Raw genomic sequence first — 12,771 nt, 5'->3', positions numbered from 1 at the left:
AAAATGTTATTTATTTGACAGAGAGACAGCGAGAGAGGGAACACAAGCAGGGGGAGTGGGAGCGGGAGAAGCAGGCTTCCCGCGGAGCAGGGAGACCGATGTGGGGCTCGATCCCAGGACCCCGGGATCATGACCTGAGCCGAAGGCAGATGCTTAACCGACTGAGCCACCTAGTCGTCCCTTTTTCTCAAATTTTGAAGGTCTCTCTGAAGACCAAAAATTCTTTTCCAGTGAGGTTTCCTAAAATACTGATATTTTTATGATTATGGAAGCAATAAGTTTTATTCTAGAAAATTGGGGATACAGAGAAAAGTACTTGAACAACCCCAGCATCCACTGAGTTACACTCAGAGGTAACCACTCTTCCTGTTCTGGAATAATTTCTGTGTCAGTTGATACTTAAAACTGACGACATTGGGCCTTATTTTATGGCTAGTTTATAACTTGCATTCTTCAGTAAGCAGCATCGGGAGTATAATTAATAACTATCCTACAGGTTGATGGTTTGCTGGTCATGGGCCAGAATGGAATCCTGTGGGCATAACATAATTTTTTTAAATGGTCTGATTTTTGGACATTTAGCAGCATTTGTGTGTGCATGTGGCTAAAGAACATACGTCTTTTTTGCACGTTTCCCTTAGGATAAATTCCTAGGAAGGGGATTAATGGATCAAAGACTATGAATTCTTACAAGAAGGCATTTCTTGGGCGCAGTGTAACATGATGAACACAAGCATTTCATTTGGGAGCAGTGATGTCCCCAGGTTCAAGTCCAGGCTTTGTTGCTTACCGACTGTGTGGGCCTATGCAGGGTTTGTGAATGCCTCTAAAGCCTCGGTTCTGATTTGCAAAACTAATACCCAGGATACTGCACTGTACAGTCGCCTTTCTGCAAGCGGAGACTCCCGTGGACGGCGTGCTGCCACACCACGCGCCCCGCACCCGGGCAGTGGGAGGCCTCAGGCTGGCTTCCATTTCTTGTGGGCTTGTTAAACGTGGCATCTCGTTAGCATCGTGCATTTCCTTGATTACTTGTCAGGCCAAGCCTTTGTACTGGCCACTCGAACTGTTCTCTGAGCTGCTTGTTCATTTTCTTTGCTTATTTTCTGTTGGCAGGATCATCTTTTTCTAGTCTGTTTGTAGAACTTTTTAATATAAGGATGTTAATGCCTCGTTACATAATGTTCCACATTCACCTATTGTTTGTGTTTTGTTTATATTTAACATTCTTTCCTTTTTAGTTTTTTTTTTTCTTTTGTTTGGAAACACCTTCCCCCGCTCTGAGAACAGAAAATGTACAATTCTTTACCTTTCATGTTCTGTCAACCAGTTATTACTCCCTTCTGAAATAAAAACGAAATTAATTATACTAATCTTTTTAGATGTTTGCTATATTAGATAACTTAAAAAAAAATATTGATGTTGAAGAAAGGGAATCTGCACCACATCAGATTGTTGCGGTTGGCGTTCACTGGAGCAGACATATAGAGCAGCTGGTCGGAGGGTTCATGAACGACCCCTACATTGTGGTCACAGCCGTGGAAGAGGCCGCTCTCTATGGCAGCGTCCAGCAGGTGCGGGCTCACGGGCCAGTGGGAGGTGGGGGCTGACGAACACAAGTGAGGGGCCGTGATTCATGGCCTCCTCCTAAACCATTACAGCTTTAATCTCATACAAAAATCTGTAATCCTGTATTTAGATTTATATTGATTTTCTGTACATTTTGCTGTTCAGATCCTCACTTAGCGATGAAAAGTGAAACTGGAGCACCATTTAAAACCACACTGTTGCTGTATTTCATTACCAGGTAGTACACCTTTGCCTAGAATGTGAAAAAACCTCTACTTTACTCCAGACTTTGGATTTCATTCCAAGTCAAGCACAAAAGACCTTGATCTTCACCGGCTCTGTAGCTGAAACAGAAATAGTGTGTAAGGTGAGCCCTTAAATGTCCTTACTGTTTGTTTAAACTATGACTAAATGTCGGTAGTTAAATAAATTTGACAGGGGATAAAACGTTACAAGCTGATCAACAGTCTGAAGGAAGGGGTGGCTAGTGCTGTGGAGTATGCATAACAATGAGGCAGGACAGCAGGAGGCCTGACCTTGAGGGAGGAGCCAAGTAGGTGGGACCAGCCTTTCCGAGGAAGCAGATGTTTCCCCAGGGGGCCAGTGCTCTGTGTTTTGTCATTAAAAGGATCCCATTCATAAAGAAATGCCAGGGACCTCTGTACTCTCTTTAAAAAAGTAGAGACCGTGTAACACCAAGAGATAGATCACGTGGCCAGAAAAGCCAACTAAATTGGCTACAGATTTATTTAATCTAAATCTACATAAATAGTAAAATGTAGAAATGAAGCCAAATACAAATTAAAATGTAAGAATCAGGAGCGCCTGGGTGGTGCAGTCAGTTAGGCTTCCAACTCTTGGTTTTGGCTCAGGTCCTGAGATTGAGCCCCACGGCAGGCTCCATGCTCATGGGGAGTCTGCATGGGATTCTCTCTCCCTCTCCCTTTGCCCCCCCCCCACATGCTCTCTCTCAAATAAATCTTTTAAAAAAAAGGTTCTATAAAAAAATTTTAAAAATATAAGAATCAGTAGTACATCCATCTTTCAGCAATGATGAACTAGAGGTGTCATGAAAAAATGTGACACATTGGCACATAAATTTGATGTGTGTGTGTGTACGTACATATGCACACATCTGTGTATACACCCATTATTTAAAAAGGAAAATAGTTTTAGCAAAATATTTTTCACTTAAGCAAGTTTTTAGATACAAAGTATAGAATTTTAGAAATATATTTGTTTCAGTTTACAATCATCTTGTTCTTACAATTTGTGGATCAATGAGGTAATACCCTCACAGATAATTTTAAATGTTTTATACTGATAATTATTGATGGAACAATTAACTTCAAGCTTATGTTCCTGACTGTGAACTGGCCTATTTGGTTTCATCTTTAGGTAGTAGAAAGCAGTTCAATATTTTGCTTGAAAATGCATAAAGAAATGGTTTTTAATTTAAAAAGTGTTTTAGAACAGTGGAAGAAGAAGTTAAGTTCTGGCTCTCACATTGTATTAGGTAAGTGTTTTAATTTCTACTTCCATTTAGAGAAGGCTGAGCTAATAAGAATCATGTCGTCAGTTTTTTCTGTTTAGCTTGTCTCCCAATTTCTCATCATTTCCCAGATTTACTGAGAATTTATTAGTAATGTTAATTTCAAAATGAAGGTTAAACTCCGCCAAGATTTTGGTTTCGAGGTGAAGGCAGGGACCTGCGGAGCTCTGAGTGTAGGCCTTCCCCCTGGGGTTCCAGCCGGAACGTAAACATGGTGTGCCTCTGACGAAATCTGTCACAGATGGTTGTGAAATACCATGTTAGAGATCGAAAAGTCAAAAATGTATGAAATAAGTGCAAGATTGATGGGCAGCCTAGATTTGTAATAGAAGTGTTTTCCAAGCTAAAATTAGGGAGACCACTTTTCTCTGGAATGTCATCACTGGGCTGTGACATTTTGGGGAAAAAAATGGGGAAGAAGTTTGTTGGCATCTAAAAAGTGAGATGCAGTAGAGAACCGTGTTCAAGTCCGGTTCCCGGAATTGCTCTGTAGTAAGTGCAGGAAAACAACAGCCTCGTTTGTGACTGTCGGATCCTTCTCTCCAGCCTTAACAGATGATTGCATACCGCTCTTGACCATCACCGATGCCACGTGTGTGATTCACTTCAGCTTTCCTTCCTCACCCAGAATCTTTGGTGGACGCCTGTACTGCATGTCTGATCATTTTCAGAGTTCCACCGAACAGGTTTGATGAACTTTCTTGATCTTTAAATATTCTACTGGCATTATCTGTGCAATGACAAATTCAGAGTCCACAAAGTTTTGTCATTTAGACTGGGATGGATGACCTGTTGCCTTTATTCACTCCCGATTTTAAGGGTTCTCCTGCAGAACAGGGAGATAAGAAGACCAAATCCAAATCCGTCTTGCTGCTGACAGAGAGGAACGCGTGCCACGCGGTCGGCGTCCTGCGCTACCTGGAGCGGGCAGATGCCAAGATCCCCTCAGAGCTGTATGAGTTTACTGCAGGGGTTCTGGAAGCCAAAGAAGATAAAAAAGCCAGAAGGCCTCTTTGTCCGTATCTTAAGGCTTTTGGTTTTTGCAAGTAAGCCAGTCATCTTTTAAAAAATTGGAATGTACAGTAAAGGGCACAGTGATAGTTTCTTGCTGGGGGACCTTCACGTATGTACGCACGATTCACACCGCCACCCGCCTCTGGGAGACACCCTAGAGCTGCCCCCATGCTCCTTCCCAATCTGCCCTCCCCCAGAAGTAACCGGCCCCCACTGTCTGTCCACGTTGATGAATTTTGCTCATTTTCCAACTTCATATAAATGGAATTGTACATTCAGCCTACTGTTTGCGACATTCATCTGTGTTCCTGCATGGATCCGATGGATGGATTTATCTATTCAGTGGCACAGTGTTCTGTTGTATAAATATATCACAGTGTATGTATTCATTCTCCTGGCGATGGGCCTGTGAATTGTTTCCAGCTTTTGGCTATTATGTATGAAGCTGCTGTGAACACTCTTGCACGTGTCTTTTTGTGGAAACATGCACTGGCTTCCTTGGAAGCTAGACTTTGGCATGGGATTGCTGGGTCACAGGGTGAGCAGACGTGTAACTTTCCGGAGGTGTGTGACTGTTTCACAATCCCATCAGCCATGTATGCGAGAGCTGAGTGGCTCCACACCCTCCCTGACATAGCTGGGGGAGTGTCACACCGTGGTTTCCATCGGTATTTCCCGAGTAATTAATGATGAGTGTCTTTTCACATGCCTGTGGGACATTTGACCAGCCTCTTCTTGTGAGGTGCCCGTTCAGGTCTTTTGCCCATTTTTGCCATTGGGTGTTACCCTTTTTCTTATTGGTTTGTGGGAGTACTTTATTCCATCTGGATATAACTGCTTTGTCAGAGATGTGCCTAGAGAAGATCTCTTCCCAGTCCATGGCTTGCCTTTCTGCTCTTGTAAGAATCTTTTGAGGGGCAGACCTTTTTAACTTTGATGAAGTATTTCCTGGTTGATGTTATTTTGTGTCCTAATGTAAGAAATACTTGCTGATCTCTAGGTCATGAAGACACTCTTCTCTGTTTTCTTCTAGAAGCTTTATAGACTGTTTTCACACTTTGGTGTGTAATCTAGGGTGAGTTAATGTTTGTGTACAGTGTGAGATATGGGGCAAGGATTACTTTTTCCTGTGTGGATAATCACTTGCTCCAGTATCCTTTATTTAAAACATCACTGTGTTCAGGCGCCTGGGTGGCTCTGTTGGTTGAGCGACTGCCTTCGGCTCGGGTCATGATCCCGGAGTCCCGGGATCGGGTCTCGCATCGGGCTCCCTACTCAGCAGGGAGTCTGCTTCTCCCTCTGACCCTCCCCCCTCTCATGCTCTCTCTCTCTCTCTCTCTCTCTCTCTCTGAAATAAATAAATAAAATCTTTAAAAAAATAATAAAACATCACTGTGTTCTCCCTGAATTGGTGCCTTTGACATAAACCAGATGATGTTTATGACCACTACATAAACCAGTGTATGAGGTCTACACGTGGACTCTCTGTTATTTTGGTCTCTTTGTCCTTACACTGGTACTGAATTTTCTCACTGTAGCTTACGTTCTAGTGAGTCCTGGAATCTGGTATGTAAGTTCTCCAACTTTGCTCTTCATCAAGGTGGTTTTGGCTATTTTAAGTCAACTGCATCTCCACATACATTTTGGAATAGGCTTGTCAGTTTCCTCAGGAACACTACCTGACTTTTGATAGCATGTGCATTGATACTATAAATCAGTTTGGAGAGCATGGGTATCTCAACAGTCATGGGGGGCCTTCTCACTGATCCAGACATGATGCCAGTACTTGATCAGTGATTGGTGGGACATGGTAGGAGATGTCTGATGTGTATCGATTGGATTGAGCTTCATTTTAAGGTAACTGTTGACTTTAACTTTTTTGAACTATGGTACATTAAACAGGTTATTAGTGGCGATTTTGATTATGCTGTTGACTTTTGAAACCAAAGCTTTAACTGTTTCTCAGTTTGGGTTACAGAATGACTTCTGGTTTAGAAGTTAATTATTAGCCTTTGTTTTGGGTTGTGGTGATAAATTTCTGATTCAGAGTCTTTATTTTGGAAGTACATTTTGTTCATTTTCAGAATGTCTATAGAGAAATAATGAAGTAACTCTTTAAGTTTATTCAGTGTCAATTAGATTTTAGGACCTCTTTTCACTAAGGTGCATGTTGTGTCATCTGAATTATTTAAAATGGTTACTGTTACTTTAAAGTATTTAGAATAAAGGTCCCCTGATTTCAATTATAGATTAATTTTCCTGAAGAACAGTTTGAAATTCATGTGAAAAAGTATTGTTTTTGTTTTTAAAATCCAGTTACTTTTTTTCAGAGACAAAAGGATCTGTCCTGATAGACACCGTGTTAATCCAGAAATAGATATGCCAAGGAAATTATCCAATCAAACTCTACCAACATTTGGATACATCAAAGTACGTTCTGCTGCACTTTGTTTAATGATTAATGATCATTTTAATGAATGTATTTCATTTTTTTTCTTTTAGATTGCTTTATTTATCTGAGAGCGAGCGAGTGTGTGAGCACGTGAGTGTGGGGTGGAGAGAGGCCGAGGGAGGGGGAGAGAGAATCCTCAAGCAGATACCCCTGCTGAGTGTGGAGCCTGACACAGGGCTAAGTCCCAGAATCCTGAGATCATGACCTAAGTCGAAACCAAGAGCTGGCCACTCAACCGACCGAGCACCTAAGCATCCCTTTAACATGGTTCATTCTAAAGCAGCGGAATAATTATGACACTCTTAATGAACCACCATTAGTCTGACAATAGGCATGGGTCCTTGTAAGGTACCTTAATTCAAGACCCCAGTTTATTTAGAAAACCAAAGTCAGATTGGGCAAATAGATAAACCACTTCATCTGGGGATGGGGACCATTAGAAATAATGCAACGATAGCACATCTTTTCAAAACATCCATGATTATTCCTTTGAGGAAAATTCTGAAATGTAGATAAAATTACTGAGTTGAGAGTGTGTCACTTTCTTTTGAATCCTTTTTAATAGTTCTTCCTTTCTTCCCGAGTTCAAGACCGCCCTCCTTTCCGCCTGCCCTTTCTCCTAAGGCGGGTCTGTTCTCATTTGCACCATTCTTCCTAGTTCTGTCACCTCCTTTGAGTTTTTGGTTGTTTTTTTTTTAATTTAGGTTGTTCTTTTGTACCTGTCATTTATCATATATGTATCTCTCTTATGTCTTATTTTTTTAAGTAATCTCTATTCCCAACATGAGGCTTGAACTCACAACCCTGAGATCAAGAGTCACATGCTCCACTGAGGCAGCCAAGTGCCCTATTACTTTCTTAACGAACGGGAGGATAGGTAGCTTGTTTTGAAATGGAGGGGTACAGTTTGGGTCTGTCTTGTGGATACATCTTTCCTAGTGGCTCACATTATCTATAGGGACTGTTACTCTCCTTATTCTCTTTTTTGTTATGATTTAATATGGGATCTGACTTTGATACTTTGCTACGGCTCCTTTTTAGATAAAATATATTTTCCTTACATTTTAGAAGGAGGTGTGGGTCAGGGTGACTTACAATTTCAGAGTTCTCATTTCCGTTTCTTATAAAAAAAAAAAAAGTAGGAGACATCGTTTCTGAGATTGTTAAGATTTTCTGGCCCTGTTTCCCTCCCCCACTTGCGTCTGGCGCCTCTCTTCCCTCATATCTGGTGTCTTTGGCTGGACGGTTCAAGACTCCACAGGGCTCCGGGCTTTGCCCGTTGTTGGAGTGCATGAAAGCCTCCAGGCTCAGCTGCTCTTGTCCCCTGCCCCACCCCCAGCCCCGTATTTCCAGTGAGTACCTGTTGCCACTCACAGACTTCTCCTGTGTTTGGCTCCATCAGGTAGTGACACCATGCAGGCTTTGTGATCTGGCTGGGTTTTGTTCATCTGCTATTTTGTCATTGTTGTTGTTTAAATTAACTGATGCTTATTTTTTAGAACAGTTTAGGTTTATAGAAAATTTGAGCAGAAAATAGAGAGTTCCCTCTACCATCCCCCCCAAAACTTCCCCCTATTATTAACATCTTGCATTAGTGTGGTGCATGAGTGACAGTTGATGAACCAATATTGATACGTTATTATTAACTGAAGTCTGTAGTTTACATTGAGATTCACTCCCTATAGTGCACATTCTGGGGATTTTGCCAAATGGGTAGTGATACCTCTCCACTGTGACGGTATCACATAATTCTTAACACTGCTCGAAAATCCCCCATGCTCCACCCTTCCCCTCTTCCCTGGAACTCCTGGTTGTCACCGATACTTTACCATCCCGTTATTTTGCCTTTTCCAGAATGTCATAGAATTGGAACTATACAATATATAGGTTTTTTAAACTGGCTTCTTTCATTTAGCAATATGCATTTGAGGTTCCTCCACATCTTCTTGTCTTCGTAGGTCATCTTTTATTGCTGAATATACCAGTTTATCCATCCACCTACTGAGGGACATCTTGGTTGCTTCCGAGTTTGGGCAATTATGAACAAGGCTATGGGAAATATTCATGTGGCGGTTTTTGTGGACGCATGAGTTTTCAACTCAACTTGGGTAATACCAAGGAGTGTGATTGTTGGATCGTACGGTGAGACTGTTTTGCTCCGTTTGCATTCCAGCCGGCAAAGAGTGAGAGCTCCTGGCGCTCCTGCCCTCGCCAGTATTTGCTGTTGTCGGTGTTTTGGATTCTAGCTGTTCTAGTAGGTGTGTAGTGGTGTCTCACTGTTTTAATTTGTAATTCCCTGATGATGTTGCGCATCTTTTCATGTGCTTGTTTGTCACCCATATGTCTTCTTTGGTGAGTTGTCCAGGTTTTTTTGCCCGTGTTTCAGTTGGTTCGTCTGCTTTCTCATTGTTGCGTTTTAAGAGTTCTTTGTAGATTTTGGACACCAGTCCTTTATCAGAAATATGTTTTGCAAAGATTGTCTCCCAGTCTGTGGCTTGTCTTTTTGTTCTCCTTATAGTCTTGCAGAGCAGAAGTTTTTAATTTTAATGACGTCCAGCTTTCCAATTGTTTCTTTCATGGATTGTGCTTTTGGCCTATCCACAGGCTCATCATGAAACCCAAGGTCACCTCGATTTTCTCTTTTGTTATTTTCCTCATCTGCTTTTATTTGGGGGTCTGCGGTGATATTTTGCCAATTAGTTCTGTAGCAAAGTATATCCCTGGTATTTGGTTTTGCCATCTCATTGCTCTGTTTATGTGGAGATTCAGAGAGAGTCAAAACATGTGATACTTTGCCGCGCTGCCACCTTCCCAGACCCTGTCTAACCAGACCCCCACTTCTAATTAGCTGTATTGAGGTACAGTTTACATACAATAAAAATCACTGTTTAGAAGTGTATAGTTTGTTGAGTTTTGATAAATACATACAATCGTGTATCCACCACCACAATGAAGATACGAACATTTTCATGACCCCAAAAAGGTCTCTCCTGGTCCCCTGTGGTCAGTCCTCATCCCAACCCCCACTCCCGGCAGCCACCGGACCTGCTTTCTGCCACTAGAGCTCTGTCTTTACTAGATTTTCATATTAATGGAATCGTACAGTATGTAGTCTTTTGAGTCTGATTTCTGTTATGTAGTGTACTGCTTCTGAGATTCACCTGTGTTGTCTTTCTCATAGTTGAGCAGGATTCCGTTATGTTGATGTGCCATAGTTTGTCCGTCTCTTCACAAGTTGATGGACATTTGGGTTGTTTGCGGTTTCTGGATGCTCTGAACTTCTGGATTGCAAGTCTTTTCAGACCTACATCTTCATTTCTCTTGGGTGAGATGTAGTGGAAATGCTGTGTCATAGGGTAACTGTGTAAGAATCTGCCAAACAATTTGTACCATTTTACATTTTCACCAGTGCTGCATATGAGAGTGCCAGTGGGTCCACATTCTCAGTACATGGTGTTCTCAGTCTTTAATTTTTGCCACTCTGTTGCACTTGCAAGGATATTTATTTGCATTTCTGTGGTGATAAAGAATCTTGGGCCCCTTTTCACTGTTTATTTAGCCCTTTGTATCTTTTATGAACTCTCTGTTCACAGTTTCTGCCCATTTTTTTAATTTGGGTTGTCTTGTTGAGTTTTAAGAGTTCTTTGTAGATTATGGATATGCTTTGTCAGATATATTGCAGATATTTTCCCTCAGTTGAAAAGCGGAAGTTTTTAATTTAGATGAAGTCTTCTTTATCACTTTTTTATTTTATGTTTTGTGCTTTTCATGCCATAAGAAATCTTTGCCTCTCCTAAGATTGCAAAGATTCTTCTTATTTTTTTTATTCTAGAAGTTTTATGGTTTTACATTTAGGTCTATGATCCATTTCAAATTAATTTTTGTGTATGTGTGGTGTGGGTAAGGAGCAGATTTTTTCCTTCTGGATAATTGGTTGCTCCAGCATCGTCTATTATAAAGACCTTCCTTTTGCCCTTAATTACATTGGCACCTTTGACATAAATTAAAAGACAGTATTTGTGAATTCTGAATTCTTCATTCTATTCCTTGGTCTCTGTGTCTACCCTTATGTGGTACCACGTTGGCTTGATAGCTATAGCTTTGTAAGTAATCCTGGAGACTGGTAGGGATGCCTTCCAATTTGCCCATCTTCTTCAGTATTCCTCTGACTATTCCTTTGCATATCCATAGAGAATTTTAGAATCAGCTTGCTAGTTTGTACTTAGAAGCCCGACGATGGGGTTTTGACTGGCATTGCGTTGAGTATGTAGATTGATATGGAAGAATTGACATTTTAACAATACCAAGTCTTGGGGCACCTGGGTGGCTCAGTCGTTAAGCATCTGCCTTCGGCTCAGGTCATGGTCCCAGGGTCCTGGGATAGAGCCCCGCATCAGGCTCTCTGCTCCGTGGGAAGCCTGCTTCTCCCTCTCCCACTCCCCCTGCTTGTGTTCCCTCTCTCGCTGTGTCTCTCTCTGTCAAATAAATAAAATCTTTAAAAACAAAACAAAACAATACCGAGTCTTGTCCATTAACATGGTATATCTGTCACTTCATCTAGGTCACCTTTAATTTCTCTAAGCAATGTGTTACACTTTTCAGTAGACTGATCTCGTCCTTACTGTGTTAACTTTATTCCTGGCATTTCATGTTTTTAGATGCTAATGTTACTTTTCTTTGAACTTCGTTTTCTGATTGTTTAGAAATGCCGTTGATTTTTATGTCCTTACCTCATATCCTGTGACTGTAACAGAGTGAATTAGTTATGTACAGGACTGCTCGTGAGAGTGGAGTCAAAACAGTTGGGGCCTGGCGGGGGGGCAGTATGGCTGGAAAAAAACCCTGTGTGCCCAGGACTGGGGGTTTTGTGGGCACATTGCGGGGGTCTTTCTGGAACAGGTGAGTGGGAAAGATGGTGACAAGTGCTCTGGAGAAGGTGAAATGCACCAAAGTACCAGAGGGCCTGTGGGGATTATGGGCAGGGAGACATTCTCTGAGGGGTCAGCTGCACCGAGGGCCCAAGGATAAGGACCCGGCCGTGGAAAACCTGGGGAAGACTGTTCCGGGGAGAGGAAGCAGATAACGTGGCGTGTTGTGGCACAGGGCAGAGCTCATTGGCGGTGAGAGTGGGGGAACAGCAAGCCGGGGGGCTCAGGGGTGCCACAGAGGAGAGCTAGGCGCTGTCAGCCTGTGAGATTGATCACCAGGGGTGACCTCACCCCTGCCTTCTAGCCTGCTTGCCTCCCACTCAGCACTGCCCCCTCTGCCTTCCCACAGGTGACTCCTCTGTCCTGGCCTCTGCTGGGGCAGCCCACCACTCCCCGCCTTCACGCGGGTTGTTCCGGGTCTGCAGTGCCTTCTCCGTGCTCTTGCTGACACACGTGCACGCCGACATTGCCCCTCGCACACCAACCACCCTGCAGACCCTTGCCTGTGAAGAGTTGTCTTCTTTGACCACACGCTAGCTGCGGCCCATCTGTCCGTAGGATGTGGCTTATCTCCTATCCCTAGCGCCTCCTACACAAAATACTGCTTGTTAGGGGAACAAAGATCAGAAAGAACTCAAGAGACAGGGATGCTATTTAAGAATGATTTTTATAAAGTGCAGTTATGGAGTAAACAAACACAATAATAAAGTTTTAAAATAATAAGATTAACAGAAAGTTTTCCCTTAGATTTAAAGGGAAACCGCGGTCCTCTGTGGGTACAGGAAGGTTCTGTCGTGTGTCGGCGTTTCCTGGTTCATGTTTCCATCCCTGTTGGCGCACTTTGGGCTCTTAGGTCAGGGGCTGATTCTGCAGATAGCTTTTTGGTTTAGATTGAGTTTGTTTTCTGAATATGTTTGCTGATTATTTTTCAGATAATACCCTTTTATATTTCGAATGCAACGCATTATTTTGGTCGTATAATTGATAAACAAGTGGATCTTTATGCAACTCTTAATGCTGAAATGAATGAGTATTTTAAGGGTAACAGCAATAAAACGACTGTTGAAAAGGTGGAGAAACTCAGATTATATGGATTAGCAGAAAAAACACTTTATCACAGGTAAAAGGTCTTATGTATTTCATCTTAAGAGTTGTGAAACAGGAGGCACCTTTCAGTGGTATCGAATCCCTGTTTGTACCCGTGTCCATCTGCCCCGGTGTGCACGGATGTAGCCTGGCCCCCGGAGTGGGGGGTG

General features: G+C 42.4%; 1 protein-coding gene across 4 annotated transcripts in view; it reads left to right on the top strand.

Annotated features, from left to right (window-relative positions):
* Positions 1-12,771, top strand: part of TDRD12 (tudor domain containing 12) — a 57,511-nt gene that overhangs the window by 33,187 nt on the left and 11,553 nt on the right. For all 4 annotated transcript variants that reach the window (XM_073885091.1, XM_073885093.1, XM_025854369.2 and 1 more), the window contains 7 exons: positions 1,383-1,574; positions 1,808-1,936; positions 2,968-3,085; positions 3,668-3,807; positions 3,941-4,167; positions 6,466-6,565; positions 12,448-12,635. In XM_073885091.1, the coding sequence (XP_073741192.1) occupies positions 1,383-1,574; positions 1,808-1,936; positions 2,968-3,085; positions 3,668-3,807; positions 3,941-4,167; positions 6,466-6,565; positions 12,448-12,635 (1,094 nt within the window). The remainder of the gene's footprint in view (positions 1-1,382; positions 1,575-1,807; positions 1,937-2,967; positions 3,086-3,667; positions 3,808-3,940; positions 4,168-6,465; positions 6,566-12,447; positions 12,636-12,771) is intronic.

This window comes from Callorhinus ursinus, unplaced genomic scaffold (genome assembly GCF_003265705.2).
Source record: "Callorhinus ursinus isolate GAN/ISIS: 27379988/994484 unplaced genomic scaffold, GSC_fseal_2.0 scaffold61, whole genome shotgun sequence".
NCBI lineage: Eukaryota > Metazoa > Chordata > Mammalia > Carnivora > Otariidae > Callorhinus > Callorhinus ursinus.
This window is presented reverse-complemented; position numbering and strand designations above follow the sequence as displayed.